The sequence below is a fragment of the Microcaecilia unicolor genome, chromosome 9 (assembly GCF_901765095.1).
Source record: "Microcaecilia unicolor chromosome 9, aMicUni1.1, whole genome shotgun sequence".
Taxonomy (NCBI): Eukaryota; Metazoa; Chordata; class Amphibia; order Gymnophiona; family Siphonopidae; genus Microcaecilia; species Microcaecilia unicolor.
The window spans coordinates 128,663,154-128,676,260 of NC_044039.1; the positions used below are offsets into that span (position 1 = coordinate 128,663,154).

At 49.6% G+C, this 13,107-nt stretch overlaps 1 protein-coding gene across 1 annotated transcript in view; it reads right to left on the reverse strand.

Moving 5' to 3' along the window:
* LOC115477831 (cysteine-rich protein 2) overlaps positions 1 to 13,107 on the reverse strand; it is a 249,759-nt gene that overhangs the window by 38,100 nt on the left and 198,552 nt on the right. Inside the window, exon 4 of the mRNA XM_030214923.1 lies at positions 11,952 to 12,095. Coding sequence (XP_030070783.1) covers positions 11,952 to 12,095 — 144 coding nt within the window. The remainder of the gene's footprint in view (positions 1 to 11,951; positions 12,096 to 13,107) is intronic.

Below are 13,107 nucleotides of genomic sequence, written 5' to 3' on the forward strand. Positions count from 1 at the left end.
GAGACAGTGACTTCTGCTAGCCGTCCTGCTAGCTCCCTTCAGAGACTGTGTCTTCTTCAGCTAGCTGTCCCTGCTAGCCACCTTCAGAGACTGCGACTTTTGCTAGCCGTCCGGCTAGCCCTCTTCCATAGTCTGTGCTACGTGCTGGCCGTCCTTGCCAGCTATCCTCCAGTGACTGTTCCCTCTCGGAGAGCTAGCCGCCTCTGCTAGTCCTCCCTTAAAGACTGCGTTCCGACTACCATCCAGGTCAGCCGTCACCCCGCGGTTCCAGCAGTCCTGCTGGCCGCCTGCAGCTGAGGGCTCAACCCTCGGTGAACGGCGGTCGCCGCGGGTGAAGATTCGGGGTGCTCGGCTGTCCTCTGGGGCCTTGCGGGGCCTTAGGGAACCTGAGAGCTCACCAACAGAAACAGAACAGGACAGGAAACGGAAGCCATGAGCTCGCCGACGCAACCTGACCTACGGGACCTGGCCAAGCTACTTCAGCAGCAGCAGGAGCAGCTGAACGCCCTGTCTGGGGCGCTCCAGAACGTATGCTCTCAACTTTCTACGCTTCAGGTACAGAACCAGGCCGCTGCGGTCCAGGGGGCCGCAGCAGCTCCCCGTTTGGGAGGGTTCCGCACGGGACCTCGGTTCCCTGAACCAGCACGATATGATGGGACCCCCGGAGGTTGTCGGGGGTTCCTCAACCAGTGCAACCTGGCCTTCCGGATGCAACCGGAGGCATTTGCTTCGGACCAAAGTAAAGTGGGCTACATTATGGGCCTTTGTGAAGGGAAAGCCCAGGCATGGGTGGCCCCACTAAACGAACAACAGGACCCCATCTTGGATGACTACAATGAATTTCAGCGCCGGTTCCGGATGGTGTTCGACCTTCCTGGCAGACCATCCTCAGTGGCGTCGGAACTGCTGCGGATCCATCAGGGAGAAGGGACGGTGGCCGATTATGCCATTCGGTTTCGGACCTTAGCCACGGAGCTGCGTTGGAATCCGGAGTCCTTGATGGCCATCTTTATGGAAGGCTTACAAGAGCGGATCAAGGACGAATTGGCTGGACGGGAGGTCCCAGGACAATTGGATGCCCTGATTTCGCTCTGTATACGAGTAGACACCCGGTTCCAGGAGCGGGCTAGAGCCCGGGCGGAGCGGCAGAAATGGGCGCTGGGGACGTCCCGGATGGGCAAAGGGCCGTCCCCTCGCCATGGGAACCGGGACTCCAAGGAGGATGGGGAAGAGCCGATGGTAATGGGCCGTCAACGGCTGGCTCCCTCCGACAGGAAGAATCGCTTGTCGAACGGATTGTGCCTCTACTGTGGTGAGGCTGGACATTTCATCCGGACATGTCCCGCCAGGCCGGGAAACGCCTCCCCCAAGGCACCCTGAGGGGAGGGTTCTTGGGGCACTCCGCTCCCCTACCGGACTCCTTGATAACATTGCCAGTAACGTTACGTTGGCAAGAGGCCACGATCCAGACCCGGGCCCTGGTGGACTCTGGGTCCGGGGGTAACTTCATCGGGCTCGAACTGCTGCAGCAAATGGGCTGGCCTACGCTCCCGCGGAGGCCGGCGCTGCAAATAACCTCCATCCAAGGAACTACTCTACCCCAACCGGTCACGGAGATCACCCCCGTGTTGGGATTACAGGTGGGGGAGGATCACCGGGAGGAAGTCCAATTCCTGGTGCTATCCCGGACCATTCACCCAGTGGTCCTAGGATTGCCGTGGCTACAGTGTCACAGTCCTGTTATCGACTGGACCGGGGGAAGTATCCAGGCTTGGGGTAGCTCCTGTCAGGAGAACTGTTGTAAGGGCCGGACCGGCAGCTGCCCGGCATTAAATATGGTGCCTGGTGGGGGACGGGTAGAGCTGGGCTCTCTGCCTATGGATTATAGAGACTTCGCAGATGTGTTTAATCCAAAGGAAGCGGAGGTGCTACCGCCTCATCGGTCTTTCGATTGTGCCATTAATTTGAAGACGGATACCATGCCACCTCGGGGCCGACTGTATACCCTGTCCCGAGGAGAGTCCAAGGCAATGCAAGAATACATCCGGGAGAACCTGCGGAGAGGGTTCATCCGGCCCTCCACGTCCCCAGCTGGGGCGGGATTCTTTTTTGTCACCAAGAAGGATGGATCCTTGAGGCCCTGTATTGACTATCGAGGGTTAAATGCCATCACAGTGAAGGATCGCTTTCCTCTACCGCTCATTCCCGAGCTCTTTGACAGGCTACAGGGAGCACAGGTGTTTACTAAATTGGATTTGCGGGGGGCCTACAATTTAGTTCGAATCCGGTCAGGGGACGAATGGAAGACGGCCTTCAACACCCACGAGGGACATTTCGAGTACCGGGTGATGCCGTTCGGCCTATGTAATGCCCCTGCGGTGTTTCAGCGACTTATCAACTATGTGCTTGAGGATTTGCTGAACTCCACGGTGATTGTATACCTGGATGACATCCTGGTTTATTCCAAAGACCCCGCTGAGCATACGGGCCACGTCCGCGCAGTGCTGCACCGGTTACGACAAGCCCGTCTATTCGCTAAACTCAGTAAGTGCGCCTTTCATCAGCGATCACTACCCTTTTTAGGACATATTCTGTTACCCGGGGGCCTCCAGATGGAGCCGGACAAACTCCGGGCGATTTGAGAGTGGCCACAACCGCTGGGACTGAAGGCACTGCAACGTTTCCTGGGGTTCGCGAATTATTATCGCCAGTTTATCCCTCAGTATTCCCAACTGACAGCTCCGCTGACGGCGCTCACCCAAAAGAACGCGAAGGTCCGGGATTGGCCACCTGAGGCGCAAGCGGCCTTTCGTCAGGTAAAGGAGGCGTTCAATTCAGCGTCCATCCTGTTGGCTCCAGATCCCGAAAAACCTTTTATTGTAGAAGTGGACGCGTCCACCTTGGGGGCCGGGGCAGTCATCTCGCAAGTCAACCCCGAAGGCCGGCGTCAACCTTGCTCATTCTTCTCGCGTAAGTTCTCCCCGGCAGAACGGAATTATACGGTAGGGGATAGAGAACTCTTGGCCTTGAAATTAGCCCTGCAGGAGTGGAGGCACCTGCTGGAGGGAGCGGAGCACCGATTTACGGTAATCACTGATCACAAAAATCTCCTGTATCTTCAAGAGGCTCAGCGGTTAAATCCCCGACAGGCCCGATGGTCGTTATTCTTTGCCAGGTTTCACTTTCAGTTAGTGTTTCGGGCGGCTTCTCAGAATACCCCGGCGGATTCGCTCTCCCGAGCATTTGAAGTTCCTGAGGAAACCAAGGAGATCCACCCTATGTTAAACCCAGCTTGTCTCAGTGCGGCTACAGGGGAAGTCGCGCTGACTAAGGAGTTAGTGCCGGCCGCCGACCGAGAAAGAATAATGCAATGGGGGCACTCATCTAGATGGGCCGGGCATTTCGGGTATCAGAAGACCCTCCGGTTCATTGCAAGACAGTATCACTGGCCGCATATGAGGCGGGATATTCTCCAATTTGTTACTTCGTGCCCTGTGTGTGCACGGACGAAGCCACTAGTTGGGCCCCCCGTGGGGGACCTGCAACCACTGCCTGTACCGACCGCTCCCTGGACGGAGTTATCCATGGATTTCATCACCGACCTCCCCCGCTCCCGGGGTCACACCGTGATTTGGGTTGTGGTAGACCGTTTCTCTAAAATGGCTCATTTTGTTCCATTACCGAGCCTTCCATCGGCGGCCTCTCTAGCACAGTCCTTCATTCAGCACATTTTTCGGTTACATGGGCTGCCCAGTCGGATCGTCAGTGACCGAGGACCTCAATTCACCTCACGCTTCTGGAGAGCCTTGTGCACGGCTTTGGGGGTAGAGACTCACTTTTCATCCGCCTACCACCCCCAAACCAACGGCATGGTCGAGAGGATTAACCAAACATTGAAAGGATTCTTGCGGGCATTTGTCAACAAACGTCAAGATAACTGGGCCTCTCTGCTTCCATGGGCTGAGGTTGCATATAACCAAAGTGACCATTCATCCTCAGGACACTCTCCGTTCTTCTTAGTATACGGACGACATCCTCGGCTTCCAGGGCCGTTCCCTTCTCCAGCGTTAACCCCCGTGGGGAACCAAACCATAGCGGATCTGCAGAGGGTCTGGGAGATGGCTCGGGAACAACTACAGAAAACAGCTGCCAAAGATAAAGTCTTTGCCGATCGCCACCGGCGATCCGCCCCATTGCTCCAGCCGGGGCAGAAGGTATGGTTAAGCACAAAGTACCTGAGACTCTGGGTGCCCTCCCGGAGGCTGGGACCTCGGTACATTGGACCTTTTGCTATCCAAGAACGAATTAGAATGGTAACGTACCGGTTGCGGTTACCGAGGACCCTACGAGTGCACAACGCCTTCCACATCTCCTTACTGAAGAAATTTCGTGGGTCCAGATGGCACCCTCACCAATCCGACGATGAAGCTCTCGAGGTTACTCCGGATCCGGAGTATGAAGTAGAGGAGGTGCTAGATTCAAAGAAGCGGCGGGGAAGGCTGTATTACTTGTTATCCTGGAAATATTTTGGTCCCGAAGACAACTCCTGGGAGCCCGCTGCGAATGTACATGCTCCAGAATTGGTCAAAGCCTTCCACGCCCGATATCCTTCCAAACCCGGGCCCAGGGAGAAGGGGGCATCCGGGGAGGATACTGTCCCGTCCCGGGCTCTTACCTGGCGGCCCGCAGTAGGGGGTGAGGACCCGCGGAGGCCGCGGGATCCGGGGCGGCGAGGAGGAGCCGCCGACAGGGCTGGCGCTGCCGCGGGCCGCTCCAAGGCCGGCGATCCGCGGGAGCAAGCGCCGGCCTCGGAGAAGGAGATACGCCGGCCAAGATGGCGGCGCCGGCGTCGTCGTCTTCCTCGTTGGAGAGGACCAGCGAACCAGCCCCGCCTACTCGCGCCGGATTGGCGCATCGCCCAGGAGACCCCGCCCGCCGGGCAGGTGGGCCAATCCAGGCCTCCTCTGCCTGCCTGGGCCAAGGGGATTGGCTCCAGCTGTTGTGAGGGGAAGGACGGGCGGGGGATTTAAACAACGAAACGGAAGAGGTCCAGTGCTTCCGTTTCGTTCGTCAGAAGCCGACACAGTAGATCCCGGAGTGTTGCCACTTCCAGAGACTGTGTTCCTCGTCAGCTAGCCGTCCTGCTAGCCTTTTCTTCAGTGTTGTATCTCCTGCTAGCCGTCCTGCTAGCCCTCCTGCGGAGACAGTGACTTCTGCTAGCCGTCCTGCTAGTCTTTTCTTCAGTGTTGTATCTCCTGCTAGCCGTCCTGCTAGCCCTCCTGCGGAGACAGTATCTCCTGCTAGCCGTCCTGCTAGCCCTCCTGCGGAGACAGTGACTTCTGCTAGCCGTCCTGCTAGCCACCTCCAGAGACAGTGTTGTATCTCCTGCTAGCCGTCCTGCTAGCCTTTTCTTCAGTGTTGTATCTCCTGCTATCCGTCCTGCTAGCCCTCCTGCGGAGACAGTGACTTCTGCTAGCCGTCCTGCTAGCCACCTCCAGAGACTGTGTTCCGTTTCAGCTAGCCGTCCTGCTAGCCTTTCCTTCAGTGTTGTGCCTCCCGCTGGCCGTCCTGCTAGCCCTCCTGCGGAGACAGTGACTTCTGCTAGCCATCCTGCTAGCTCCCTTCAGAGACTGTGTCTTCTTCAGCTAGCTGTCCCTGCTAGCCACCTTCAGAGACTGCGACTTTTGCTAGCCGTCCGGCTAGCCCTCTTCCATAGTCTGTGCTACGTGCTGGCCGTCCTTGCCAGCTATCCTCCAGTGACTGTTCCCTCTCGGAGAGCTAGCCGCCTCTGCTAGTCCTCCCTTAAAGACTGCGTTCCGACTACCATCCAGGTCAGCCGTCACCCCGCGGTTCCAGCAGTCCTGCTGGCCGCCTGCAGCTGAGGGCTCAACCCTCGGTGAACGGCGGTCGCCGCGGGTGAAGATTCGGGGTGCTCAGCTGTCCTCTGGGGCCTTGCGGGGCCTTAGGGAACCTGAGAGCTCACCAACAGAAACAGAACAGGACATCTATCAAGATGAACGGTTTTCAAATGTGTCAAAAGATCACATCAACCCCTTGAATCTGGGACAACAGAATCATTAAAAGGACACCAAAAACAGCGAGGGTACAACGAATAGCTTCATAAGCAAAAACCCGGACAGGTCAGAGCTGCCGAGAACGGATAGAATAACACTCAAAAATGGGCACCAGAAAAGACTGGTGCTAAGTGCGATTCTATAAAGGGTGTGTGCCCTTTATAGAATCGCATTTAGTGCAGATTCCCAAGCCCTAACTTTGGACGCCAGACTTACGCCTGCTGAAACCTGTTGCAAATGCTGGCGCCCAAGTTGGGTGCTCCGACCCATTATTCCATAACAACGCGCACAACTTTTCAGAAAGCCCCCGACATGCCCATGCCCCTCTCATGGCCATGCTCCCTTTATGGGATTTCAGCGACAAGCATTATAGAATGACATACAGCCAGATGTATGTGCAAATCCTAGTTGATGCCAATCAACATTAATGATGTTTTTGTTTATTAAGGCTTTTTGTATACTGTCACTTCTAGAGAAGATCGCAGTGGTTTACAATAAAGTTCAAAAATACAATAAAAACAAAAAGAACTCCATAAATGATAGGATAGGACACTTACACAGAATCAAACATACCAGAAGATAACACAAAATCAGATACACCAGGGGATATGCAATCGACTAGGCCGTTGATACCCCACAGCCTGGGATCAACTAGTTTTTATCAGCCAATTATTGCTCGTCAATGGCTCAATAACCAATTAAGCTGTGTATGCATCTCAGGATTGCACCTAAAGTTAGGCAGCCAAATCTGGGAACCACATATAGAATTCAGGGGTATATCAAATAAAAGTAACCATAACATCTTGACCTTCAATTAGCTGGTAAATTTTTAATTCCAAAGCAGAAAAATGATAAGAATGTGAACAGGGCAAACATTTTTAGTTTGTTTCAATTCATTTGGGCTTTCCCCCTAGTTTTCATTCTTTCTTTCTCCAGTTCATTTCATATATTTCTGCAGCCTCACACAATCCAAAGCATGGAAGACCTGACCTAAAGCTCAAACTGGGAACCTTCCACATAGCGGTGCTGTACCCTGCCTCCAAGTCATCAGACTGGTCCATGTGTGCCTTCCAAGGCCATTTCTGTTTCTAGATTATTAGTCTATTTAAATAGCAATTGCATGATTTACTCAAAATTAAAAACCTCTGTGACACAGATATTTTTCTTTTGTAACTACAGTGAGGCTGGTATTCAAAAAATGTTTAGGGCCTTACTTACTAAGGTGTGCTAGCTTTTTTAGTGCGTGCTAAAAATTAGCGCACGCCAATGCTAGAGACACCCATAGGAATATATGGGCATCTCTAGTGTTAATCGCGCGCTAAAAACTCTAGTGCGCCTACAGCACGGCTTAGTAAACAGAGCCCTTAACGTCTGAAATGTAGGTATCTGTTTTCAGTCAAACTTAGGAGCCTATGTTATCATTTGAACATTCACCTAAATTTAGGATTCTCACAAAGAGAATATGAGAATAGATGAAAGCATCAAGACACATTTATTCTGTGCAATCTCCTATCTGTTGCACTGCTACAGATCTTATTCGATTTCATTTTTATTCTTCCTTAACTAGTGTTAAGAATACAATTCCTTTAGCCTATGGCTTATATTCAGGTACTACGTTTCTTCCACCACCACTACTACATGATTGTTTCAAGTAGCCACCATGTTTTCCCTTATGAAATCTATAAATCACTTTGTATTCTTCCTGCCTCTACCCTCCAACCATGACCCCTTCTTCTGGAGTCCCCTCTTGAAGGCTTGGAGATTAAACATATTTGCCCGCCAAACTAGTAGGATAGCATTTGATAAACATGTCCAGTAAACTTTGGAAGTCATTGTGCGCTTTTGTCTTCCCAAAATGTGTGATTGGATTTGTTTTTGCCAAATGAAGACAGTGAGGTGTTTGTAATGGTACACTGACTATTCTGACATTTACTTGGACAAACAAGAAAAAGAAGATTGGAAGTAGGCCATGAATCTTTCGAAACTCAACATGGCTTTGGAGTATTGAATGTGAGCCATTGACAGATGTTTTAACTTAATAGAGATTTTAAAAGAGCTAAAGGAAGGCAGTCAGTTTCTCACTTGTAGAGTCAAAAGAATTGATTATTTGGCGTAGTCTTACCTCAATCACATAAACCGTCCAAAAATAAAATCTTTGTTTGTGAAAAGTGCTCAGAAATAACACAGTGCCCCAAAGTGCATAAAAAAACATGTATAGGCACCTTTATCTCAATAATCTCACCTTCTGAAGTAGTATATAGAAGCCTCATAAATCTTGAAATACAGCACCGTTCAACAAGATTAGAGCACAAAAGTACTTAGCTTGACATATAGCAGGCTCTATGAAGACAACAAGAACAAAGGATGTGCAAGTGTAAATCAGGGGGGTATAATCGAATGGGGCGCCCAAGTTTTCCTGAGGGCATCCTCGCAGGACATCCCCGCAAAGGTGCGGGGAAACCCGTATTATCGAAACAAAATGGGCGGCCATCTTTGGTTTTGATAATACCTAAATCTCCACATTTAGGTCGACCTTAGAGATGGTCGTCCCTAGAAATGGTCGTCCCCGATTTTCGGCAATAATGGAAACCTAGGATGCCCATCTCAGAAACGACCAAATGCAAGCCCTTTGGTCATGGGAGGAGCCAGCATTCGTAGTGCACTGGTCCCCCTGACATGCCAGGACACCAAACGGGCACCCTAGGGGGCACAGCAGTGGACTTCAGAAAAAGCTGCCAGGTGCATAGCTCCCTTACCTTGGGTGCAGAGCCACCCAAAACCCCGCCAAAACCCACTCCCCACAACTATACACCACTACCATAGCCCTTAGGGACGAAGGGGAGCCATCTACATGTGGGTACAGTGGGTTTGTGATGGGTTTTGGAGGGCTCACATTTACCACCACAAGTGTAACAGGTAGGGGAGGATGGGACTGGGTCCGCCTGCCTGAAGTGCACTGCAGTACCCACTAAAACTGCTCCAGGGACCTGCATACTGCTGTCATGGAGCTGGGTATGATATTTGAGGCTAGCAAAAAATATTTTTAAAGTTGTTTTTTTAGGGTGGGAGGGGGTTGTTGACCACTGGAGTAAGGGGAGGTCATCCCCCGATTCTCTCTGGTGGTCATCTGGTCAGTTCAGGCACATTTTTGTGGCTTGGTCGTAAAAAAAAAAAAAGGACCAAGTAAAGTCGGCCAAATGTTCGTCAGGGATGCCCTTCTTTTTTCCATTATCGGCTGAGGATGCCCATGTGTTAAGCATGCCCCAGTCCTGCCTTCGCTATGCTTCCGACATGCCTCCGGGAACTTTGGTCGTCCCCGCGATGGAAAGCAGTCAAGGGCGCCCAAATTCGGCTTTCGATTATGCCAATTTGGGTGACCCTGGGTTAAGGCCGCCCATCTCCCGATTTGTGTCGAAAGATGGGCACCCTTCTCTTTCGAAAATGAGCCCACTAGTATCCAAATGTAATCGATTACATCTGGATACTATCTGATTTACACTTGGACACCCTTTGTTCGTGCCTTCTTCATAGAGCTTGCTATATGTCAAGCTTAGGGGCCCTTTTACGTGTTGGGCTTACCACTCGCTAAAAGGGAAGTACCATCCAGCTACAGCAGCGGCCTGGTGGTAGTTTCCTCCCCCAGCGCGCGCCATTTCTGGCGCTGCAAAAATATTTCAATTTTTGTATCGCCGGTGTGTAACCAGTGGTATTCAAGCAGTGCTGCGCGCTGCCCGGTTACTGCTGGGTTAGCGCAGGAGGCCCTTGTTCCCTCCCGAAATGGCCACGCGGCAAGTGGTTCAACCTACCGCACGGCCATTTCTTTAAGAAAAGGGAAACTTGCCTTTTACCTGCTGTGGTAAAAGGGGACCTCAGCGCGTGTGAAAAACACACGCCAATGCCAACGCAGGAGTGGCCTAGTGGTTAGGGTGGTGGACTTTGGTCCTGGGGAACTGAGGACCTGAGTTCAATTCCCACTTCAGGCACAGGCAGCTCCTTGTGACTCTGGGCAAGTCACTTAACCCTCCATTGCCCCATGTAAGCCGCATTGAGCCTGCCATGAGTGGGAAAGCGTGGGGTACAAATGTAACAAAAAAAAAAAAAACGCAGGCCCCCTTTTATATATCTACTACCGATCTGCTTTTCCTACTTCAGAAGGTGCAATGAATGAGATAAGGGTGCCTATACGTGTTTTTGAAATACACTTTGGGCACTGTGTTATTTCTGAGCACTTTTCACAAAGAAATATTTTATTTTTGGATGGTTTATGTGATTGTGTTATACACTGCCTGTCCAAATATATTTATTGAAGATTTGTATCTCCCAGTTTTATTGAGTATAGTCTTACTTCACCGTTTGCAGGGGATGAATATTCGTTAGTATGCATCCCAGTTTGTTAATGCTTCTTTTAAAAAAATGTAGTTGATATTCAGCCGGCAGCACTCAGGAGCCAATGATCAATTTCCCCATGCTGTTCCGAACAGCACCGTAAACTTACCAGCGGAATAGTGCAGGAAAAGAACACGTTTATGATCAATGCAAATATAGGCATGTTATTAGCATTGATCATAGGGGGAGTTCTGCTGGAGGGTTGTGCCCGTGCATGTGCTCAAGGCACAATTCTCCCGCAGAAGAGGTTTGACAGGTCCGGGCTAAAGCCTCTGTCAAAGCTAAAGCTCTGATGGTCCGGTGGACCTCCAGACCCCCCTACACCCCAAAACACAGATTCCGCCCCTGAAAATAAACAAAACAATGGTGGTCCAGTGGGACCCTAGCCGTGCCCACCCCTCTCCATCCCTGATGGCCTAGTGGAGGCTTTCCCCCCCCCCCCCCCCCCCCCCGTGGCCTACGTCAAAGTTGAAGAAGAGGGATGGAGTCCTGCTCCCTCCTCCTGCAGGCACCTCCTCAAAATGTGTGATTGAAACTATCAGTGTTACCCATTCAACCCTGCCATCCTTTTATGTGTGTTTGATTTGCCCTCTTCTTTTTGCTACGCCTGTCTTTTAAACTTAACTACCTTGTTTTCCTTTACATTGATGAAGTTCCTTTCTTGTTTTTTGTGTTAGAATGAACACTGCTCTGTTCTGTCCATCAGCTAGAGCTGTTTAGAAAGTTTTGCAAATAAATTTAAAAAATAAATACAATTTCTGTTTCTTGAAGAATTTCAAGCAAGTAGGCAACGGAAGAAAAATGAAATGGGATGAAGTGTTGCTTCAAAGAGAAAGAGAAGGATGTAGAAAAGAGGAAACAACACAGTCTAAGAAACAAAGATGAGGGCTCAAGTTATTTTTAGTACCTTATTTTTCTTTAATTTCTTTTTCATATTGTTAATTGAATTATGTTTGATTTTGTGTTTGAATTAGATTTTATTACTGTATTTTGTATATTTTAGTCTATTACCTGTTTTGAACTTCAAGGGATTTAGCAAAGCTGCAAATCTTTCTCTTATCAAGCTGCGCTAGCGGTTCCTGTGCAGCAATGCCAATGGAGACCATTCAAAGTGAATGGGCTTTGACGGCATTGTCGCACAGGAAGCCGACAGCACGGCTTGATATAAGAGGCCCTATGACAGCAGAAATTCTGTTTGTAAACTCTGTCCCACCTTCACTTTATGAAAAAGTGTGGTTGATTAATATGTGTGTGGCCTCAATACTGTATGCACATGAAAAACATATGTCAAGATGCTAGTAGAATACGTATACCTTTAGAAAAGTGAATACAATGAGATTTGTTAGCATAAATTGAAGACAAGGCAATTTGCAATTGATTCCTCCTCTTCCCCTCATTCCCATCCTATCACCCCCTCAATGTATTCTTACAGCATGTTTCTGCTTTTTTGGTAATTCTGTAGTGCAGAATCTGACAAAAGCTCTCTCTCACCTTTGCTGGGTCCCTTGGGAGGGTTATTGACTTTCCTCTCTTCTGGTTTAGGGGCAGAGTCAATGGGAGAGGTGGGAGAAGTAGGATGGTCTTCACTCTGAGGCTTTTCATAAATGTATGATCCTGCTCCTCCAATATTAACTCCTAAAGGTATAACAAGGCATGAGACATTAAATATTTTCCAAAAGATATCAGATGTGTTGTATAAACACAGCAAAATTCAACAAGTTATTCTATCAAGTTGCTGCTCTAATTAAGGGGCCCTTTTACTAAGAAGTGTAAGCGCATACACGCGTACAACATGCATCAAATTAGAACTACTGCCTGGCTACCGCATGCCCCTGGCAGTAATTCTAATTTCTACGTGTGTCCAATACGAGTGGCAGAAAATAATTTCTATTTTCTACCGCATGGCACTAACCGGGCAGTAATCAGCTGTGTACGCACACTAATGAGTACCGCCGGGTTAACATGTGAGACCTTACTGCTAAGTCAATGGGTGGCGGTAAGGTGTCAGGTCCAAAATGCTCTGATTTTTATTTTGCTGCACGTCCATTTTCGCCAAAAAAAGGCCCTTTTTGCAGGTGCGCTCAAAAATGGCCCTGCGTGCTTCCAATACATGCGTCTATACCAGCACAGGCCATTTTCAGTGCACCTTAGTAAAAAGACCCCTAATATAGGTAATAATGACTGGCAGAGAGGGAATGACTAGCAGATAGGGGGAGGGGGTCATTCTTTAACTCCGTACCTACACTTAGGCATCTAGAGGACATCTGGTAAGAACCTGTTCTATAACATTAAAGTAGATACCTTTACAAATACCAGTGTAACTGGGTATATACGAGCATATGCACCTAGGCATGAGCACTTACACCAGCCATAGGCTTTGCATAAATGTGCTTGCCTAGTTATTTATTGGGATTTATTAACCACCTTTATTAAGAGGTTCACCCAAGGCGATGTAGTAGGTACACTAACATCAAACTTACAATTTTGTTAACAGCATGACAATAGTAAAATGAATAAGTACAAACATAAATACAATGAAAGAGGAAAACTTGAAACCTAATAATAGGACTACCAGGATAAAAAATATACAGATTTAACAGCACTGAAATTCAAATAACAGAGATATAATACAATATAAGCATAATAG